General features: G+C 39.1%; 1 protein-coding gene across 4 annotated transcripts in view; it reads right to left on the bottom strand.

Annotated features, from left to right (window-relative positions):
* The window catches only part of pcdh15b (protocadherin-related 15b), a 375,223-nt gene that overhangs the window by 84,287 nt on the left and 268,295 nt on the right, over window positions 1-22,641 (bottom strand). For all 4 annotated transcript variants that reach the window (XR_009807925.1, XM_061909585.1, XM_061909586.1 and 1 more), the window contains 2 exons: window positions 7,856-7,965; window positions 2,115-2,255 (listed from right to left, as the gene is read on the bottom strand). Coding sequence is in view for 3 of the 4 variants with exons in the window: in XM_061909585.1 (XP_061765569.1) it covers window positions 2,115-2,255; window positions 7,856-7,965 (251 nt within the window). In the remaining variant the exon portion in view is untranslated. The remainder of the gene's footprint in view (window positions 1-2,114; window positions 2,256-7,855; window positions 7,966-22,641) is intronic.

The raw sequence follows: 22,641 nt of genomic DNA, 5'->3' as shown, positions 1-22,641 counted from the left end.
AGCCAGGTGTAGAGGCAGCGGTGTGACAGACCTCATAGTAAGCACCTCAAACGATTTATATTTATTATTTATGTTAGGACTAAGGTTAAAGTTTTCGTTGTATATTAGTGCGACCCCCCCACCCCTTTTAAGCGGACGGGCAATATGCGCATGTGTAAAGTTAGGAGGACATGCCTCGTTTAGCGCAAAAAAGTCGTTTGGTTTAAGCCAGGTTTCGCTGAGACCGATGACGTTAAGATTGTTGTCTCTGATGATATCATTAACTAACAACGTTTTGGGAGACAATGATCTTATGTTTAAAAAACCTAAATTATAGGTAGTGGGCTGTTTTAGGGAATTTTTGATCAAATTATCCATAGTAGCAATATTAATAATGTTGTGTTTATTATGCCCAGTGCATTCAGTATAATTACGACCATATCTAGGAATTGATGCGACGGGAATGTTCCGATTGTTTGTTTGTTGCTTTGATAAACTGCACGCATCATGGTTAGCCACCTCAGTAACGGGGATTTTCCGATTGTTTGTTTGTTGCTTTGATAAACTGCACGCATCATAGTTAGCCACCTCAGTAAAACACATGTCCAACTCTGAAACACTCAAAGCAGAAAAAACTTGTTCTAATTTAACAGACTCCTTACCCAGACCAGTAGTCTCGCATCTTTCATCTAAATCCGTCTTCGGGATGGAGGGAAGTGGTGTTCTGTGGGGATTAGCCTTCTGCTTTGTTTTTAGCCCCGCTCGGCATCCGCGTTTCCGATCACACCGCTGGCGTCTGCTCCGTGGACGGCCCCCGCTGCTACTAGACTCCCCTGCTTCACAGGCCGCTGGATGTAGCCGCCGACGTATTCCCATGCTAGTTAGCATGTTTAGCACGCACACGTCCAACAGTCCAAAACGGCCCGATATGTCCATATCCAGAAGTGTCTGGCGGTCGTACGTGATCACGGAGTGACCACGATGCGAGCCAGCCATGAAGTCTGCAGAACTGTCCGGCATTTCCGCCAAATGTTCCATCTTTAGCAAGAGCACCGCAGTGTCGCAGCCCGTCCGGGCGCCGCCATCTTGCTTTATATATATATATAGCTACAAATGAGGCATAATGAATCAATATGTACATACATCTAGCCTAAATAGCATGTTAGCATAAATTAGCTGGCAGTCATGATTAGCACATAAGTCAATAACATCAACAAAACTCACCTTTGTGATTTTGTTGACTTTATTGTGGGAAATGCATCTGCTTTGAGTGTCGATGGATATCCACACATCTCTGTGCCATCTATGTCGTAGCATCGCTATCGTCGGTAAAGCGTGCGAGGGACTTTCGCATCTTTTGACCACTGGTGCAACTTGAATCCGTCGATTGGTATGTGTTTGTTTGGCATTAAATGTGGGTGGAGGGAAAGGCTGGATGCAAATATAGCTACAAATGAGGCATAATGATGCAATATGTACATACAGCTAGCCTAAATAGCACGTTAGCATCGATTAGCATGCCGTGACCATTGATATGTCTGATTACCACACTCAACTTGAATCCGTCTCTGATCGTGTTGTTACACCCTCCAACAACACACCGACGAGGCATGATGTCTCCAAGGTACCGGAAAACAGTCGAAAAAACGGAAAATAACAGAGCTGATTTGGCTTGGTGTGAGTAATGTGTTTGAGAAAATGGCGGATTGCTTCCTGTTGTGACGTCATGGGTGAAAGGTCATTGCTCCGACAGCGAACAATTGAAAGGCGTTTCAATCGCCAAATTCACCCTTTTAGAGTTCGGAAATCGGTTAAAAAAACATATGGTCTTTTTTCTGCAACATCAAGGTATATATTGACGCTTACATAGGTCTGGTGATAATGTTCCCCTTTAAATGAAGAGCATCTAGTATTTGGTAGCTTCCTCCTAATACCAAACAGAAATTCTGCAGAACTTCACACAATAGCAGAAGAGACTGAGCGGATCTACTGAGCGTTCCCTGATGTGGAGGGTCTCGATCTGTGCTGTCTGCAGGGATAACCTCATTCTGACAGTGAAATACTACGCCTGGGACTTCATTTTCAATTCCGCCATGACACATCTTGCACGCCACAAAAGGAAGAACAGTCCTTACTCTTGGAGGGAGCCCGGAGGTTGGAGGACACCACCCTCATTGAGTCGGCTTCCACCTTGAGGACGTAGCTGGAGTTGGTCTCGAAATCCAGCGGCTTGGCAGTGGAAATCAGTCCCGTTGTGTCGTTTAATTCAAACACGCCTGCAGAAAGCAGTGGGAGATTATTGTAGTGAGGCAGTAAAGTGAATTGAAATAAATCGCTTTTCAGAGAGCACAAAGTAGCAAAGGTAAACTTAAAAAACTGTATTGACCCTCATTTAGGACCACAATATTTTATTTCTGCCCCGGAAAAAAAATCGGACAAAGATAGCAGGTGGCAACAAATTACTTCTTCCCAAGCTAGCTATTTTTCCTGTCAGTTACGCACACAAACCAATGACCAGGGCCCTCATGTAACAAGCTTCCGTACGCACAAAAACCTGTTGTACTCCCATTTTCACAGAAAAATTGAGATGTATTAAGACTGACATTGACTTCATGCTTTACACCACCTACTCAGTGGCCTCGTGCTTAGAGTGTCCGCCCTGAGATCGGTAGTTTGTGAGTTCAAACCCCGGCCGAGTCATACCAAAGACTATAAAAATGGGACCCATTACCTCCCTGCTAGGCACTCAGCATCAAGGGTTGGAATTGGGGGTTAAATAACCATAAATGTATCCCGGGCGCGGCACCGCTGCTGCCCACTGCTCCCCTCACCTCCCAGGGGGTGATCAAGGGGATGAGTTAAATGCTGAGGACAAATTTCAGCACACCTTGTGTGTGTGTGTGACAATCATTGGTACTTTAAATGTAACTTTAACTTTACATACGCACATTTCTATAGGCTATGGGATACTTTGCCGATGCACAAGAGGTGGTCCTTTGGGCTTTGCCAACATTTGATTAATACAATGTAAAAACAATTCAGGCAAGGGCACAAAATTCACTCATGGCCAATGCATTTGATGCTTCATATTCATATTGGTATTTGTGAGGACGTTATCTCGCAAATTGCAGAAATTATAATTATATTAGAGGAAATCACAGTTAGCCACCTGTGCTAAAGTATTCTAAATCATGTTTTCAAACATGGTGCAGCACTACATTATTTCCAGTTCACTCGTCTTTTTGGACAAACACATCAATCTTCTTCTTAACCTTCCTGACCCGACTATTTTTTCGGCCTGTGTTCAATTCTTGGAGATACAGCAATTGCAGTCGGCTTTCAAACTCACTCCTCTGACGATCGCTGAAAACACGAGAAAGAAGCGTCTCCTACTTAGTCCTGACTAGTCAATATAGTATAATTGGGGCGGCAGGGGTCACCAACCTTTTTGAAACCAAGAGCTACTTCTTGGGAACTGATTAATGCGAAGGGCTACCAGTTTGATACACACTTAAATAAATTGCCAGAAATAGCCAATTTGCTCAATTTACCTTTAATTAAAAAAAAAAAAAAAAAAAAAATTATATATATATATATATATATAAATGATGAAAAAAACATATCATATATATATATATATATATATATATATATATATATATATATATAAATGATTAAAAAAACACTTAATTGAACGGTTTAACAGAGGAGAAAACAGGAAAAAAATGAAAATTACATTTTGAAACATAGTTTATCTTCAATTTCGACTCTTTAAAATTCAAAATTCAACCAAAAAAAAGAAGAGAAAAACTAGCTAATTCGAATCTTTTTGAAAAAATTCAAAATAAGAATTTATGGAACATCATTAGTAATTTTTCCTGATTAAGATTAATTTTGGAATTTTGATGACATGTTTTAAAAAAGATTAAAATCCAATCTGCATTTTGTTAGAATACATAACAAATTGGACCAAGCTATATTTCTAACAAAGACAAATCATTTTTTCTAGATTTTCCAGAACAAAAATGTTAAAAGAAATTCAAAAGACTTTGAAATAAGATTCAAATTTGATTCTAAATATTTTCTAGATTTGCCAGAATAATTTTTTTGAATATTTCACAAATATTATTCGTCAAAAAAACAGAAGCTAAAATGAAGAATTAAATTAAGATGTATTTATTATTCTTTACAATAAAAATAAAAATACTTGAACATTTATTTTGATTGTCAGGAAAGAAGAGGAATGAATTTAAAAGGTAAAAAGGTATATATGTTTAAAAATCCTAAAATCCTTTTTAAGGTTGTATTTTTTTTTTCTAAAATTGTCTTTCTGAACGTCATAAGAAGCAAAGTAAAAAAACAAAGGAATTTATTTAAACAAGTGAAGACCAAGTCTTTAAAATATTTTCTTGGATTTTCAAATTCTATTTGAGTTTTGTCTCTCTTAGAATTAAAAATGTCGAGCAAAGCGAGACCAGCTTGCTAGTAAATAAATACAATTTAAAAAATAGAGGCAGCTTATTGGTAAGTGCTGCTATTTGAGCTATTTTTAGAACAGGCCAGCGGGCGACTCATCTGGTCCTTACGGGCTACCTGGTGCCCGCGGGCACCGCGTTGGTGACCCCTGCTCTAATACATCTGAATTTTTACTTTCGTACCTAGCTTCTAGATTAAAAACGTACGTCCATTTTTAGTAGGAAATCCACGCAACTCTAGTTACATGACGCTCCAGGACCGATGCTCCTGCGTCGCAGAGACCCCCGGAACCAAGTGTTCAATGGTTTGTCTATTGTTTTGTCCTCACGATTGGGCTTAAAAAGGTCTTGAAAAAAGGGGTTGTCTTATATTGGGGTCAATACGATGACAACATTGTCCTCCTAGCATCTTCATAGAGCAAGTAGTTTTATATTAGGGCTTAAGCTCCCGATTAATTTAGTAAACTATCAATTCATTTCTTTGATTCATCGAGTAATCAAATAACACACACTGTAAAGCTGCAATGCGAATACACTTTAAAGCCTCAATCCGTCTTTAAATAGTTGAACTAAACACAGATTTATCTGATGACCTTTTGTTTTTCTTTTAGTTTATTTTGAACATGAACACATTTACAGCATAATACATCACACAATTTCATAAAATTTCTCTTTACATCATGTCCAAAAAGGAGTAGGAAGAAGCAAAGTTTAATTAATCGTACCACTTTCCAACTTTAGAGAGTTTACAAATGTATATGTTAATTTACTGACTTCTTTTTGCAGCATAATTAAATCAGTGAATGATTAATACAGCAGTTATTGTAATACATAATTAAGTCAGTCATGATAAACATACTGAGATGAAAAATATCCCATTTTGAATAAGGTTGAATGTACTTCTCATAATTCTTCTTCCTTGTACTTTGTAAGCACTTTTAATTTGAACCACCTCTTAAACTGGATCATATCAGTACATTTTTTAACTTCTTTACTTAATCCATTCCGTAATTTAAAGGCCTACTAAAATTAGATTTTTTTATTCAAACGGGGATAGCAGGTCTATTCTATGTGTTATACTTGACCATTTTGCGATATTGCCATATTTTTGCTGAAAGCATTTAGTAGAGAACATCGACGATAAAGTTTGCAACTTTTGGTCGCTAAAAAAAAGCCTTGCCTTTACCGGAAGTAGCAGACGATGTGTGCGTGACGTCACGGGTTGTATGGCTCCTCACATCCTCACATTGTTTACAATCATAGCCAGCAGCAGCTAGAGCTATTCAGACCGAGAAAGCGACAATTTCCCCATTAATTTGAGCGAGGATGAAAGATTCGAGGATGAGGAAATATAGAGTGATGCAGTAGAAAAAAAAAGAATAAGTTAAAAAAAAAAATGCGATTGCAGTGGGAGCGATTCAGATGTTTTTAGACACATTTACTAGGATAATTCTGGAAAAAACCCTTTTCTGCTATTGTGTTGCTAGTATTTTATTGAGATTAAATAGTACCTGAAAGTCGAAGAGGTGTGGCCATGGGTGTGTTGACGCCAGTGTCTCTGAGGGAAGTCACGGCAGCTGCAGCAGAACGGAAGCTCCGCTGATGTCTCCGGTAAGAGGCGATTTACTGCCACAATTTTCTCACCAAAAACTGCCGGTTGACATGTAATCAGGATCCATGTTCGCTTGACCGCTCTGATCCATAGTAAAGCTTCATCTTCGGGAATTTTAAACAAGGAAGCACCGACTGTGTTTTTGTGGCTAAAGGCTAAAAGCTTCCCACCTCCACCTTTCTACTTTGACTACTCCATTATTATTTGAACAAATTGCAAAAGATTCAGCAACACAGATGTCCAGAATACTGTGTAATTCTGCGATCAAAGCAGACTACTTATAGCTTGGATCGGGCTGGAAAATAATGTCCGCTACAACCAGTGATGTCAAACGCAAGCGTCATCATACTGCGACGTCTTCAACACGACACTTTGCGGGAAATTTAAAATTGCAATTTAATAAACTAAAAAGGCCGTATTGGCATGTGTTGCAATGTTAATATTTCATCATTGATATATAAACTATCAGACTGCGGGGTCAGTAGTAGTGGGTTTCAGTAGGCCTTTAATTCCACATACAGATAAGCTAAAGATTTTTAGTGTTGTACAAGCATACAAATATTTTAAATTATGTCACACCGCGGTGAGGGAAGACTAGTCTTGGTTTTTCTGTCTTGTGATTCACGTGTTTTATTTTGAAATGCTACCCTCTTGTTTCAGATCAAGGGCCCTTCCTCTTGTGTCACCAGTCTGACGTCATCCCTGATCCCTGATTGTTTCTACCCGTTTCCCATCATTTCCATATCCTATTTAAGCTCACGCCTCTTTTTGTCCTTTGCCAGATTGTCTCGTCTATCGTGCCTTTCTAGCGTCTATGTCCATGTCCATGTCCTAGAATACCTCCTTGTCTTGCTCCTGTTTTAAAGGTTCCCCCTTTTTTGATCAAGCAGTTTTTGCTGTAATTTTGAGTTTACTTTTTTCCTCCTTCGAGCGTCCTTGGTTATCCTTTGTCTACTTAATTGATGAGTTTTTGTTTTTCCAAATTTCGAATTTATTGCCTCATTGATTGAGTGATTTTTTTGTTATTTATAGTTAGTGTATATGTATTGGTCGTTTGGTGTTTTTTCCTCCTGTTGGAGCGCTTTTCGTTTATTCTTATTGGCATTCCTTTATTTGTTAGAATTTCCTTAGATTAGTATTCCTCCTTATTTTTGTGGAGTGATTTTGAGTTAATTGTTTATCCTCGGAATTATTTTTCTGCGTGTTGATTATTCTTGCGAAAAACTTTTTGCATTGGAGGTAAAAAGTTGTTTCAAAATAAAAGCTTTATTTTTTTGAATTTCCTCTCTGCATCTGGGTCCTCTCCTTATTCCGAGTCCTAACAAATTACTTTTCCCTCTAAGGTTATATTTGTCCTCTTTAGTTGAGAAGATTGTTGAACATTCATGGGTAGCAGGTTAGTTTGCTTTATACATCATTTTACCCTTCATTCTTTACTGAATGAAGAAATGCGCACATTGAAATCACACTTTTAGCACACTATATGATATTCATTTTTAAAAAAGAAAAGAAAGTAACATAGTCTAACAATCTTTGTAGCCTTAAACATGTAATAAATAAAGAACCAAACTAAAGAAAAATCTATTCTTTGAAATAAAAACAACTGTGGAGGTGTTAAGATGTATGATATTGTTTTGTAATTGCGATGTAATGGTGGTTATTTGACTGAAAACATCATTGACGAATGGCCGTCGTCTTACTTTCAGGGTCAATACGATATTTGGATGTGCGCAAACGTTTGGAGGGAGTCAGAGGAAGACGCGGCATAAACATCCAGGCACGTTCTCACCTCCCTCGTTGCCCCCGATGATGGAATACACGATGGTTTGATTGACAGCAGCCGCCAGGATGACTCCCACGGGGGTTCCCACTGCAGCCTCCTCGCTCACGGGCGGAAACCTAGGAACATATCAGACCAGCCATCGTCAGTAACATTAAATATGTATACCAAGACTTGGGGGGGCCTCCTCCTCCATCTTCTTCCTCGGGAGGCTCGAACGCCATCAACTGAGGTTTATAATCTGTCAAGTGTGTCCAATTTAGCCATCCTTAGTCCTTTTTGTGTAGCTGACAGCGTTCTATGTACTTCATCTGTACCCTAAAACAGTGTTTTTCCACCTTTTTTGAGCCAAGGCACACCACCAGCAGAATTCATTAAAAAACGAAACTCAGTTGACAGTAAAAAGTCGCAATTGTTGGATATGACTTCAAACCATAACCAAGCACGCATCACTATAGTTCTTGTCTCAAAGTAGGTGTACTGTCACCACCTGTCCCATCACTCTGTGACTTATTTGGAGTGTGTTGCTGTTTTCATGTGTGTAGTGTTTTAGTTCTTGTCTTGCGCTCCTATTTTGGTGGCTTTTTCTCTGTTTTTGATATTTTCCTGTTGCAGTTTCATGTCTTCCTTTGAGCGATATTTCCCGCATCTACTTTGATTTAGCAATCAATTATATTTCAGTTGTTTTTATCCGTCTTAGTGGGGACATTGTTGATTGTCATGTCGTGTTCGGATGTACATTGTGTACGCCAGGGGTGGGCATTACGTCGATCGCGATCGACTGGTCGATCTCGGAGGGTGTGTCAGTCGATCTCAAGCCAGGCATTAAAAAATAGACATAAAAATGAGCAATCATCAATCATACCAAGACTTCACTTTCGTCAGTTGTTTGACATTCTCGGCACCCGAGGATCTTGTGAGATGACGCTGGCTGCTGCGAGCTCATATTTAAGAAAAAAATCACTAACAGGGCGGACGCAGAGAAACACATTTTATTTCTAGAGACTCCGTACCTACTGTCAAAACTCTAAAGACCGACTGCACAGTTCCTGTCTTCACCATAAAAGACCTGTTTCATCCTGCCTGTGCTAACAAAATAAGAGTCTCAGAAAGCTAGCGTGCACAAGCTAGCAAGCTACGGAGTTTGATGCCAATGTATTTCTCCCCCGCCCTCAGCGACCGCTTTCTCACTTGCTTGCCCACCCGCACAGTCACTGACGTCACTCACCTGCTGCCAGACATTAAAGGGCCACACACATATGCTACTCTCATAACAAAGTGTTTAAAAAGGAGTATGCAAGTTGGACAAATGAGATGCCAAATCCAACCACTTTCATGTGGTATTGGACAGAAAGGAGTACTTTTTTTCCCCTCCATTTGAAAATGCGGACGTTATCAGCACCACTGTCTAATTCCAATCAATGCAAGTCATCAGAATCAAATACACCAACTTATATTCTTGTCTTCATGAAAGAAAGGAATCTATGTGTGTTAAACATGCTTGTATTATCATTAAACACCATTAACTTGTTAACAAAAATGTCTCTTTCATAAATAAATATAAATTATAAATAGGAATGAGGTAGATCTCCTCGACTTGGTCAATTGAAAAGTAGCTCGCCTGCAGAAAAAGTGTGAGCGCCCCTGGTGTACGCCATCCTTGCTCCACAGTAAGTCTTTGCTGTCGTCCAGCATTTTGTTTTTGTTCACTTTGTAGCCAGTACAGTTTTAGTTTTGTTCTGCAAAGCCATCCCTAAGCTTTATTTTTAGTTTAGGAAATTAGATACCTTTTTACTTCACGCTGCCTCCAGCTGTTTCCGACATCTACAAAGCAATTAGCTACCTGCTGCCACCTGGAAGAGTATTACATGGTTACTCTGCCGAGCTCTGGACACCACAGACACTCAACAACAACACATCATTTGCAGACTGTAATTACTGGTTTGCAACATTTTTTTTTACCCCAAATAGGTGTAATTAGATAATCTCCCACGGCACACCAGACTGTATCTCAAGGCACACTAGTGTGCCGCGGCACAGTTGTTTAAAAACACTGCCCTAAAAGACCTAACTATACATTATAGAAGCACTAATTGGGCCAAACTTGCTCACAAAACAATGTTGCGAGAACGTGAGGCAAAGATAATTTCACAGGTATAGAGCACATCTTTGCCAAACTATTTTAAAGCCGCCTACTCCAGGTGTTGATAAGCGAACTAAAGAGGCGATAGCTTCTTGATTGAAGCATTCCGTGTGAGTTCATTGCTGGCTGGAGGACCAGTGCAAGTAATTGTTATAAAAAAAAAATGCATATGTCAATGGATACATTTCAGCCTGTATTGGCTGCCGAACAGCAAATAAATGAACTTTTTTTTAATTGTTTTTGTTTTTTAAATACAATGAATGCTTTGTCAAATATCAGCAAAAAAAGTGGAAAAATAGGCTGGTGCAATTAGGTGTCGGGGGCAAAAATACTTACTGACAAAGCTTAACCCATTGTTACTATAACAATCTACAAGATTAATATAGGTTGCCTCTCTCTAAATTGTATTTATCTTTCTAGTTATTATGTATAAGTATTGTTCCATTTGAACAACTGTATTGTTGATAATAGAAGTAAACTATTGGTATTGTTCATGATCAATAGCGCTTTTTCTATTAGTATTTGTATTGCTCCAGTTGTAGTGTAAAAATGCTCATTGTCATTTCTATATTATTATTTATTTCACTATCTGCTTCTTTGCTATCACTTTTTACGATCATATTTGTACATATAGTATGTGCTGGTGTTGTTCTTTTGTTGTTGTTGTTTTTGTTGTGTTTGCTGTTGTTGTTTTTGTCTCTGTCTAATCCTCCTCTTATCCCCACAATTTCCCCCTCTGTCTTCCTTTTTTTCTCTTTCTATCCCCTCCTCGGCTGCACCAAATGATAATATAAATACATTTAATAAAGTCAAATTCAAATAAGGCAACAAGAGAAGTATCCTACACTTCTCTTTTGCAAAGTAAATCTGAACAGCCGATATGGGCATCTACATCAACTATATGATTTGCCTGAGAAGCTGGACAGGACAAAAAAAAATAAAAATACTTCCTGTCAAAGTTTTGTTCCAGCACATAACATGAATTGATAAACGTTGAAAAACTTACTCGGGTGTTACCATTTAGTGGTCAATTGTACGGAATATGTACTGTACTGTGCAATCTACTAATGAAAGTTTCAATCAATCAATCAACATTGTATGAGAATTGAGTAGCCTGTCAACCCTAATAGGATATGCAACTCTATTTGGGACGTTACCAAAAATGTACGTAATTGATCAGCACTGTGAAGCCTTCAAGAGTCAATGCAGATTGAGAACAACATTTCAAAACATTTTTCAAAAACATGCAAAGCTAACTTTGCTCTGTTTAAAGACTAAATATAATTTTTACCTCCTGCTTTCTAGGTCAGTGTTTTCAACAATTCATGTGGATTATGTAGTTTCACCTTGTCAAGTCAAAGTACAGAGCAGCACAAACACCACTGATTTGTAGAGCACACTCCAGGCCTGAAGGGGCAACAGTGAGAGCTGAGGGCTGAACATCTCCAACTGCTTCCAACAGATTGGTTTGATTGAATTTACCTGTTCACCTGCTCAGAGCACATGCTCAAAATGTTTGAGCTTCAGTCAGTCACCCCTTTTTGACATGCTGCTAAGAGGAAGGAAGACAGCTCCTGTGTGGACTCAGAAGACGCAACTGGTTATCAACCTAATCGATTATTCCACTCTTCAACTATTCTACAGTTCAACCAATCGACTATTCCACTATTCGACTATTCATTCTGTTCATCCATTCATTAACACCGATAACCCAGTTTATTTGATTGCTTCAAATCAAACATCAATAAATCATAAGAAAGAGGATTGAGTTGTCCCTTTGTGTCCTTCTTGAGTCCAACTGGCCCTTTCAAATTTGGGCACGGCTGTGAAAAACCTGAAGAACTTGACACACCTATTTGGGTTAAAAATAATTTTTGAAAACCGGTAATTATAATCCGGAAATAATGTGTTATTGTTGAGTGTTGGTGCTGTCAAGAGCTCTCTTCCATATCAGTAAGTGGCAGCAGGTAGCTAATTGCTTTGTATATGATGGTTTGTCATGATCACAATATGCAGGCGACAGTGGGGGGCAATGTGCAGGTAAAAAGGTATCTAATGCTTAAACCAAAAATAAACAAAACGTGAGTGCCCCTATGAAAAGGCATTGAAGCTTAGGGAAGGCTATGCAGAACGAAACTAAAATGAACTGGCTACAAAGTAAACAAAAACAGAATGCTGGACGAGAGCAAAGACTTGCAGCCTGTGGAGCAGAGACGGCATCCACAAAATGATCATCCGTACATGACGTGACAATCAACAATGTCCACACAAAAAAAGATAGCAACAACTAAAATATTCTCGAGTGCTAAAACAAAGCAGGTGTTGGAAATAGCGCTCAAAGGAAGACATGAACTGCAACAGGAAAAGCCACCAAAATAGGAGCGCAAGACAAGAACTAAAACACCACACACGGGAAAACAGCGAAAAACTCAAAATAAGTCACGGCGTTATGTGACATGTCATAACAGTACACCTACTTTGAGACAAGAACTATAGTGATGCATGCTTGGTTATGGTTTAAGTCATACCCAACAATTACGACAACGACTTTTTATTGTCTACTGCAGGGGTGCCCACACTTTTTCTGCAGGCGAGCTACTTTTTAATTGACCAACTCGAGGGGATCTACCTCATTTATATATATCATTTATATTTATTTATTTATGAAAGAGACATTTTTGTAAACAAGTTAAATGTGTTTAATGATAATACAAGCATGTGTAACACATATAGATCTCTTTCTTTCACGAAAACAAGAATATAAGTTGGTGTATTACCTGATTCTGATGACTTGCATTGATTGGAATCAGACAGTAATGATGATAACGCCCACATTTTCAAATGGAGGAGAAAAAAAGTTGTCCTTTCTGTACAATACCACATGAAAGTGGTTGGTTTTTGGCATCTAATTCATCCAGCTTCCATACACTTTACAAGAAAAACATTGGCGGCAAATTCCGTAGCTTGCTTGATTGACATTCACGGCACCCGAGGGTCTTGTGAGATGACGCTGGCTGCTGCCAGTTTTATTTTGAAAAAATGACAGAGAGGAAGGCGAGAAACACTTTTTATTTCAACAGACTTTCGCGCCGTCCCTTCCGTCAAAACTCTAAAGGCCGACTGCACATTTCCTATCTTCACAATAAAAGCCCTGCTTCATGTTGCCTGCGCTAACAAAATAAGAGTCTCGGAAAGCTGACGTGCACAAGTGATGTGCACGCCAGCTTTCTGAGGGATCGCTTGTGCACGCCAGTTTTCCGTGACTCTATATTTAGTTAGCGCAGGCAGCATGAAGCAGGGCTTTTATTGTGAAGATAGGAAATGTGCAGTCGGCCTTTAGAGTTTTGACGGAAGGTACGGCGCGAGAGTCTGTTGAAATAAAAAGTGTTTCTCGCCTTCCTCTCGGTCATATTTTAATAATAATTATCCTGCAGCAGCCAGCGTCATCTCACAAGACCCTCCGGTACTGTGAATGTCATTTAAGTGACGTCTTGGTGAAGATTGATGATCACTAATTTTTAGGTCTATTTTTTTAAAAGCCTGGCTGGAGATCGACTGACACACCCCCCGCGGTCGACTGGTAGCTCGCGATCGACGTAATGGGCACCCCTGGTCTACAGACTATAATTTTTTTAATGGTTTCTGCTGGTGGTGTGCCTGCGGATTTTTTCATTGAAAAAAATGCGCATTGGCCCAAAAAAAGTTGAAAAACACTGCTTTAGGGCAGTGTTTCTCAAATGGGGGTACGCATACCCCTGGGGGTACTTGAAGGTATGCCAAGGGGTACGTGAGATTTAAAAAATAGATTCTAAAAATAGCAACAATTCAAAAATCCTTTATAAATATATTTATTGAATAATACTTCAACAAAATATGAATGTAAGTTCATAAACTGTGAAAAGAAATGCAACAATGCAATATTCAGTGTTGACAGCTAGATTTTTTTGTGGACATGTTCCATAAATATTGATGTTAAAGATTTCTTTTTTTGTGAAGAAATTTTTAGAATGAAGTTGATGAATCCAGATGGATCTCTATTACAATCCCCAAAGAGGGCACTTTAAGTTGATGATTACTTCTATGTGTAGAAATCTTTATTTATAATTGAATCACTTGTTTATTTTTCAACAGTTTTTATATCTTTTTTCCCCAAATAGTTCAAGAAAGACCACTACAAATGAGCAATATTTTGCTCTGTTATACAATTTAATAAATCAGAAACTGATGACATCGTGCTATATTTTGTTTCTTTATCTCTTTTTTTCAACCAAAAATGCTTTGCTCTGATTAGGGGGTACTTGAATTAAAAAAATTTTCATAGGGGGTACATCACTGAAAAAAGGTTGAGAACCGCTGCTCTAGGGTATAGGGACATTTTCAGAGAACTAAGGAGATGGATCATTATTTTGTATTTAAAGCCATGTTTTTTACAGCAAAGGCTGAATACTGAAAACTTGAAGAATGCGAGGGTCACTTTGTAAAACCACTACAATGCAGGTCATCAATGAATGTTCAAATATTAAAACAGCCACATTTTAGCTTTGTGTTAGTGGGGTTTTCCGAGTTCGTAGTGGAACGTCTCCACACTGAACGCCCTCTGAGGTCGCATTTCCAAGGTTGGATTCAAAGATGCCTGCTTTGAGTGTAAACTATGATAGAAGGTTCCTTAATATTCGTTATTAGCACGTTTGACTAATGTTTTTCACACTATATTGCTGATATACAGTACATTGTATTCCATCCTTCCATTTTCTACCACTTGTCCCTCTCCGGGTCGCGGGGGTGCTATACATTGTATATATATATATATATATATATATATATATATATATATATATATATATATATATATATATATATATATATATATATATATATATATATATATATATATATATATATATATATAAGGTAATGTTACTGTGGTGGACATTTTTTTTTTTCATGTGTTTTAAACGCTCTACATTGCTAGCAATAGCATCTGAGTTTCCTCTTCATCTGCCGTGTCTGATAGTTGCAAAAGGAGCGCATATTTTTCTGTAAGTTGTTTATATTCAGATAAGGCTAGCGCAAGAATGGCTTTTGTGGATGTGACCATCTTGATTTTCGACCTGGTGACTACAACGCTCTCAACTTTTTTTTATCAATTCAACAAAACAATACACAGCAATACCATAACAATGTAATTCCAAAACCAAACCTGACCCAGCAACACTCAGAACTGCAATAAACAGAGCAATTGAGGAGACACAAACACGACACAGAACAAACCAAAAGTAGTGAAACAAAAATGAATGTTATCAACAACAGTATCAATATTAGTTATAATTTCAGCATAGCAGTGATTAAAAATCCCTCATTGACATTATCATTAGACATTTATAAAAATAAAAAAAAGAACAATAGTGTCACAGTGGCTTACACTTGCATCGCATATCATAAGCTTGACAACACACTGTGTCCAATATTTTCACAAAGATAAAATAAGTCATATTTTTGGTTCGTTTAATAGTTAAAACAAATTTACATTATTACAATCAGTTGATAAAACATTGTCCTTTACAATCATAAAAGCTTTTTACAAAAACCTACTATTCTGCTTGCATGTCAGCAGACTGGGGTAGATCCTGCTGAAAACCCTATGTATTGAATGAATACAGAATCCTTTTAAATCGGGGAAAAAATCGTTTTTGAATCGAGAACCGTGTCGAATTGAAAAAAAAAATTGATTTTGAATCGAATCGTGACCCCAAGAATCGATATTGAATCGAATCGTGAGACATCCAAAAATTTGCAGCCCTAATATGTAACATCAAGATTCAAAGACTTGCTATAGCGACATCTAGTGGACAAATATAGAACAGCTGTTTCTTCCATTCAAAAATATCAGGGTAATTTTTATGCTGACAAACTCATCCCGCAGGTCGGATAAAAACCTGTTCGCAGGCCTGATCCAACCCTCGGGCCGTATGTATGACACCCCTGCCGTAGAGTCCCTGTAGGTGTTTTGTTGAGCACATTGGACCGTATAAGAGATTCCAAGTCCATCCAACTTGCGAAATGTATTAACAGCGCCGACGTGTGATGTATTTGTCGGAAAGGTAATCGTGCGGACAACACATTATGGCCGCGTGTTTTGAGAAAATATTCTCCTGTGAGCAGCGGTTGAGGAGCAAAATAATCAGCGTGCACCACATGAACATGTGCAGGCAGACAAGAACAAGATAACATTACCTGGCATCGACTTACACTGGTGTCATCGATGCTTCTACACGATAATGTCATAACATTATGAGCCTTTAAAACCTGGTGACATCCGATAATAAAAACTATGTGGCCAACGAGATATGAGTTGATTTTTGTGGCACACGTGCACACGCATACACAGTGCATGTGCACACAGAATAATGAGGGTGGTGATAGATGACGGCAATGATAACGCGGCTCTCTGAGGATCTCTCTCTCGTATTGCCGGCGCCATTCTATTTTGTCTCACTCATTACGTGGTTCGCCTTTAAGCCACCTTTCTCCCTTGTCTCTTCTTTTATGATCCGTCATCTTCCCGCTCTTATTCTTTATTATGCTCTTTATTCTTCACACTCAGCATTGAGGCCTACAGTCCCAGAACTGCAAAGCCTCTAAAGTGCAATTATTCCACAGCCCTTCCTATGACAGACAGTATAATGTACATATTACAGACATCTATCATATAACAGGGGCTATAACAACACCTGACGTGTAGTATTATGGTTTGTTTAAAAATTCCTGCTTCACAATTTAGGGTTATAGTGCCATCTGTTGCCCTGGCATGCACATGGCGGACTGTTTAATGCAATTTAAAGGCCTACTGAAACCCACTACTATAGTCTGATAGTTTATATATCAATGATGAAATATTAACATTGCAACACATGCCAATACGGCCTTTTTAGTTTACTAAATTGCATTTTTAAATTTCCCGGGAGTTTCTTGTTGAAAACGTCGCGGAATGATGACGTGTACGAGCAACGTCACGGACTGTCAGGAAATATTAGCGCTGCGCACACACACAGCTAAAAGTAGTCTGCTTTAACCGCATAATTACACAGTATTCTGGACATCTGTGTTGCTGAATCTTTTGCAATTTGTTCAATTAATAATGGAGAAGTCAAAGTAGAAAGATGGAGTTGGGAAGCTTTAGCCTTTAGCCACACAAACACACGGTGATTCCTTGTTTAAAATTCCCAGAGGTGAAGCTTTCTTATGGATCAGAGCGGTCAAGCGAACATGGATCCCGACCAAATGTCAACCAGCAGTTTTCGGTGAGAAAATTGTGGTAAAAAGTCGCCATTTACCGGAGATCAGCTAAGCTTGTGCCGTCCATACAGCTGCCGTCGACTTCCATCAGACACTGGCCTCAAGACACCCGTGGACAAACCCCTCCGACTATCAGGTACTATTAAACTCACTAAAACACTAGCAACACAATAGAAAGATACGTGATTTCCCAGAATTATCCTAGTAAATGTGTCTAAAAACATCTGAATCCGTCCCAATGCAATCGCGTTTTTTTTTTTTAACTTGATTTTTTTTTTTTTTTCTTGTCCGTCGCTATCAAACCCAAGTGCAGGACTGATAGACTCAAAAACTCATTTGTCCCACACGCCATTAGACTGTACAACTCCTCGCTGGGGCGGGGGGTACTAGGATGACAGGGGATGCAAAACAATAACAGTGCAATACGTTTTCATAACATGGTCACTACTGCCTACTTTGTCTTGTTATATTCTTATTTTACTGTTATATTTTTATTCCCATTGTTGCTTTTTAGTTTTTATTCTCATTGTAATATTTCTCTTTTTTGTTTCCATTTAAACCCCCATTATTTACTTTTTACTTTTATTTAAATTGATCTCAACTCTGTACACTGCTGCTGGAATTTAAATTTTCCTGAAGGAACTCTCCTGAAGGAATCAATAAAGTACTATCTATCTATCTATCTATCAATATCCTCAAAGACGAATCTTTCATCCTCGCTCAAATTAATGGGGAAATTGTCGTTTTCTCGGTCCGAATAGCACTTTTTGTTGGAGGCTCCCATTATAAACAATGTGAGGATGTGAGGAGCCCTCAACGGGTGACGTCCGGTAAAGGCAGGGCTTTTCTATTAGCGACTAAAAGTTGCGAACTTTATCGTCGATGTTCTCTACTAAATCCTTTCAGCAAAAATATGGCAATATCGCGAAATGATCAAGTATGACACAGAGTAGGGACCTGCTATCCCTGTTTAAATAAGAAAATCTCATTTCAGTAGGCCTTTAAACAGATGCATTTGACTTTTCATTTGTATGTTCAGTCTAACCTCAGATTTGGAAGAAAATTCTGCAAAGTTTCTTATTTGGTGAAGAAGCCTGACTGTTCGGGGTTTCGGCAACATCTGTTGCCTTCGCACGCACACGACAAACAGCAAATAGAGCTTTTCCTCAACACGCTGTTAGTGTTGATTTTTTAACCAAAGTATTAGTTTTAAAATAAAAGTAAAAGCTTGTGTTAATCCGACAAAGCTTCATGGTTAATCGTTCACAGCAGCGCCATCTGTTGCCTTAGTGTGCACGTAAGAATGGGTACCAAATCGGGCACTTTTTTTGACACAGACCAAACACCACCAGTCCTGCCGGGCACCGATTCACGTATAATCCAACGGATTGTGTCATCACTTGGCGATCACTCCAGTATCAATGAGAGCAGACTCAGCCAAATGACCTCCAGGTGATGTTCTAATTTTCAATGCCAACAAAGCGTTTGATTTAAAAGAAGCTCCAGTGTAAGTCAAGCAAGGCTCCACTTTTCCAAAGTGTGCTAGCTTGTTGCTAAAAGTTTGGACACACCTTTTCATTCAATGCGCTTTCTTTATTTTCGTGACTATTTACATTTAGATTGTCACTAAAGGCATCAAAACTATGAATGAACACATGTGGAGTTATGTACTTAACTAAAAAACAAACATGTTTTATATTCTACTTTCTTCAAAATAGCCACCCTTTGCCCTGATTACTGCTTTGCACACTCTTGGCATTCTCTCCATGAGCTTCAAGCACACCTGTGAAGTGAAAACCAGTTCAGGTGACTACCTCTTGAAGCTTATGGAGAGAATGCCAATAAGTACTCAGAGCAAAGGGTGGATAGTTAGAAGAAAGTAGAACATAAAAACATGTTTTCAGTTATTTCACCCTTTTTTGTAATAATTCCACATGTGTTCATTCTTTGTTTTGATGCCTTCAGTGACAATCTACACTGTAAATAATCATGAAAATAAAGAAAACACATTGAATGAGAAGGTGTGTCCAAACCTTTGGCCTGGACTGTATATATATACAGTATATATATATATATATATATACATATATATATATATATATATACTGTATTTCCTTGAATTACTGCCGGGGCGCTAATTAATTCAAAACCTCTTCTCACTCCTGCGCTTACCAAAGGCATGCGATAAAAGTAAGCATGCGCTAATTATTTTAAAACCTCTTCTCACTCCGGCACTTACCAAAGGCATGCAGTAAAAATTTGAGTGTGATGTAAGCTTGGACCTTAAATCCTACTGAATAGCTCTTAATATTCTTCCCTTTATGCGATTTCAAATTACCGGTATTGAAATCAGCCTCCTACATTTAGAAAATAATGACAGGGAAAGTGTCACTTGTGACATCGCGAGTTTGACCAGGCGGTAATACTAAGCATGCGCTAATTATTTTGCAAAGCGAGTTTGACCCGGCAGTAATTCAAGGCAGGCGCATACTATATGCCCTGTGGCAATTCAAGGAAATACGGTATATACATATATATATATGCTACATTTTTATAGTCTTTGGTATGACTCTCCCGGGGTTTGAACTGTATGTATGTGCGTGTATATATACAGCGACAATCATCGGCTCAGATCCCACATCGGGGCAAGGGAAAACTCAACGCAATGGGATGACAATGAGGGGACCGCAGACGTGGGTGTTGTTGATAAATGGCTTTGGCTTCGCATAGTAGAGTTTTAACTTGCAGATGTAGCGACCAACTGTAGCTACTGACAATGGTTTTCTGAAGTATTCCTAAGCCCATGTGGTGATATCGTTTACACACTGATTGTTATGTACGGCAGGGGAAGGAGACGACGCCACTGCAGGAATCAGTTCTTATTGAGCTTGATGAGTAGGTGGTATGTGTATGCCACTCTAAGAGATAGGTGCAAAACGATGTGTAAGATTGATTAATTCTCATTGACATACCACTGGGTTGAGTTTTTCGTTCCCCTGATGTGGGATCTGAACCGGGGATGTGGTTGTGGCTTGTGCAGCCCTTTGAGACACTTGTGATTTAGGGCTATATAAATAAACATTGATTGATTGATTGATATATATATATATATATATATATGTGTGTGTGTGTGGTTAGAGTGTCCGCCCTGAGATCGGTGGGTCGTGAGTTCAAACCCCGGGAGTCATACCAAAGACTATAAAAATGGGACCCAATACCTCCCTGCTTGGCACTCAACTTTCAAGGGTTCGAATTGGGGGTTAAATCACTAGTGCTGGTCAAATGCAGAGGGTAGTTTCACCACACCTAGTGTGTGTGACAATCAGTGGTATTTTAACTTTATCTGTTTAACATACATTGGCTTTTCTTCTGACCAGCCACCAGCATTCACAATGTTATATGCTGACTTCAACACCTCGACATTTGTTAATGAAAACTACATCTAAGATGCATGTTACATTGTTTTTTAATAAGTACAATACTTACAGTATTAACACTTTTAAGGGCACAAAAAAAAACAACTACTGTACGTGGACTGGACTTGCAACTTAATGTTATACCTGTAAATGATAATATGATGATATAAAACAGGATACATCAACTGTACAGCAGTTCTCATAATCAGCTCAGTTTTAAATATTGGTATTAAAAAAACATATTTCATTACAAAACAATTAATATTTACTAACACACCGAAAACTGGTACTGGTGAGTACCGGTATCAATTCCTAATTACCAGTATCGGTTCGGATATGAACAGTACCCATTCCTACATGCACGTATCATACTGCAAATGCAATTTAGCACCTCATTACTGTCATTTTAGCTTCAAATTGGAGGACTTTTTTTTTTAGAAATACAAGCAGACAACCTTATACAGTTCAGGCCCTCCCTTTTCCTGACTTTCCGGAGCATATTTAAAAGATATATGTTTATTTTCGATAACTAAAACACATGTCCTTCTTCAAATTTCTCAAGCTGTAAAAAACAATGTAATGAATGTCCCCAACGGTTTGCGTTTGAGCTTACAACAATAAAGAATCAAGTAACTTGAGTGCATAAAATCCACTCAGGAGTATTCAGCTATTACTAGTCCAAACAAGGCTGTCACATCCTTGTGTGAGTGATAAAAATACCCTATTTGTACTCCCTGGAACTTTCCCCTCTTGCCATCTCCTACCTCTCCCCACTCCAGCACATTTGTTCACAACCTCTTCATTTTTCCCTGTCAATCATTCTTCTTTAGTTTGCGCAAGCTCTCAAAAGTCTTCATGCTTTTTCCGTCAAGCAGCCAGAGCCAGCGTCTCAACATTTGTCTTCCTCCTCCTCCTCCTCCTCGCTCCTCGCCCTTGACAGAGCTGCGGTAATTGCCAAAAAAACGACAATCAAATGGCTTAAAAGCCGCTTTGAACCTGAGTGGTATCGCTGTGGAAAGCCGACGCCAAGGAAAGTACAATCAGCCATCCCTAACGACTACGCCGCACAACACAGCAGCAACACAACCACTGTTGTAATAGCGGTAAGGACAACTAATTTTTTAAACAACTATAGCAATAATATCGTGTATAATATAAAGCACACTTATAGGTAGATACACCTGCTGGACAGGGACCTAAGCAGGGTTTTATTTTGTGGCCCTGCCTTCCATTACAACTTTTTTTTTTTTTTACACTTCATGCAAAATAATTGTTAGACTTTTTCCAATCAAACTTGAATTTAATTTGATGCACGTTTTGGAGTAAAATCCATTTGTAGGAAATAGTGCATATCTTTCTGACACACCAGCGGCCAGGATTCGATCCCACTACGATTGTTTACCAGCACCGGGGATAACGCAGTTATGCGGGATATATATATATATATATATATATATATATATATATATATATATATATATCCATCCATCCATCCATCCATCTTCTTCCGCTTATCCGAAGTCGGGTCGCGGGGGCAGCAGCCTAAGCAGGGAAGCCCAGACTTCCCTCTCCCCAGCCACTTCGTCTAGCTCTTCCCGGGGGGTCCCAAGGCGTTCCCAGGCCAGCCGGGAGACATAGTCTTCCCAACGTGTCCTGGGTCTTCCCCGTGGCCTACTACCGGTTGGACGTGCCCTAAACACCTCCCTCGGGAGGCGTTCGGGTGGCATCCTGACCAGATGCCCGAACCACCTCATCTGGCTCCTCTCGATGTGGAGGAGCAGCGGCTTTACTTTGAGTTCCTCCCGGATGACAGAGCTTCTCACCCTATCTCTAAGGGAGAGCCCCGCAACCCGGCGGAGGAAACTCATTTCGGCCGCTTGTACCCGTGATCTTATCCTTTCGGTCATGACCCAAAGCTCATGACCATAGGTGAGGATGGG

The sequence above is a fragment of the Nerophis ophidion genome, linkage group LG08, assembly GCF_033978795.1.
Source record: "Nerophis ophidion isolate RoL-2023_Sa linkage group LG08, RoL_Noph_v1.0, whole genome shotgun sequence".
In the NCBI taxonomy this organism is placed as follows: Eukaryota; Metazoa; Chordata; class Actinopteri; order Syngnathiformes; family Syngnathidae; genus Nerophis; species Nerophis ophidion.
Note: the sequence above shows the minus strand (reverse complement) of the source record. Positions and strands in the feature narration are given on the sequence as shown.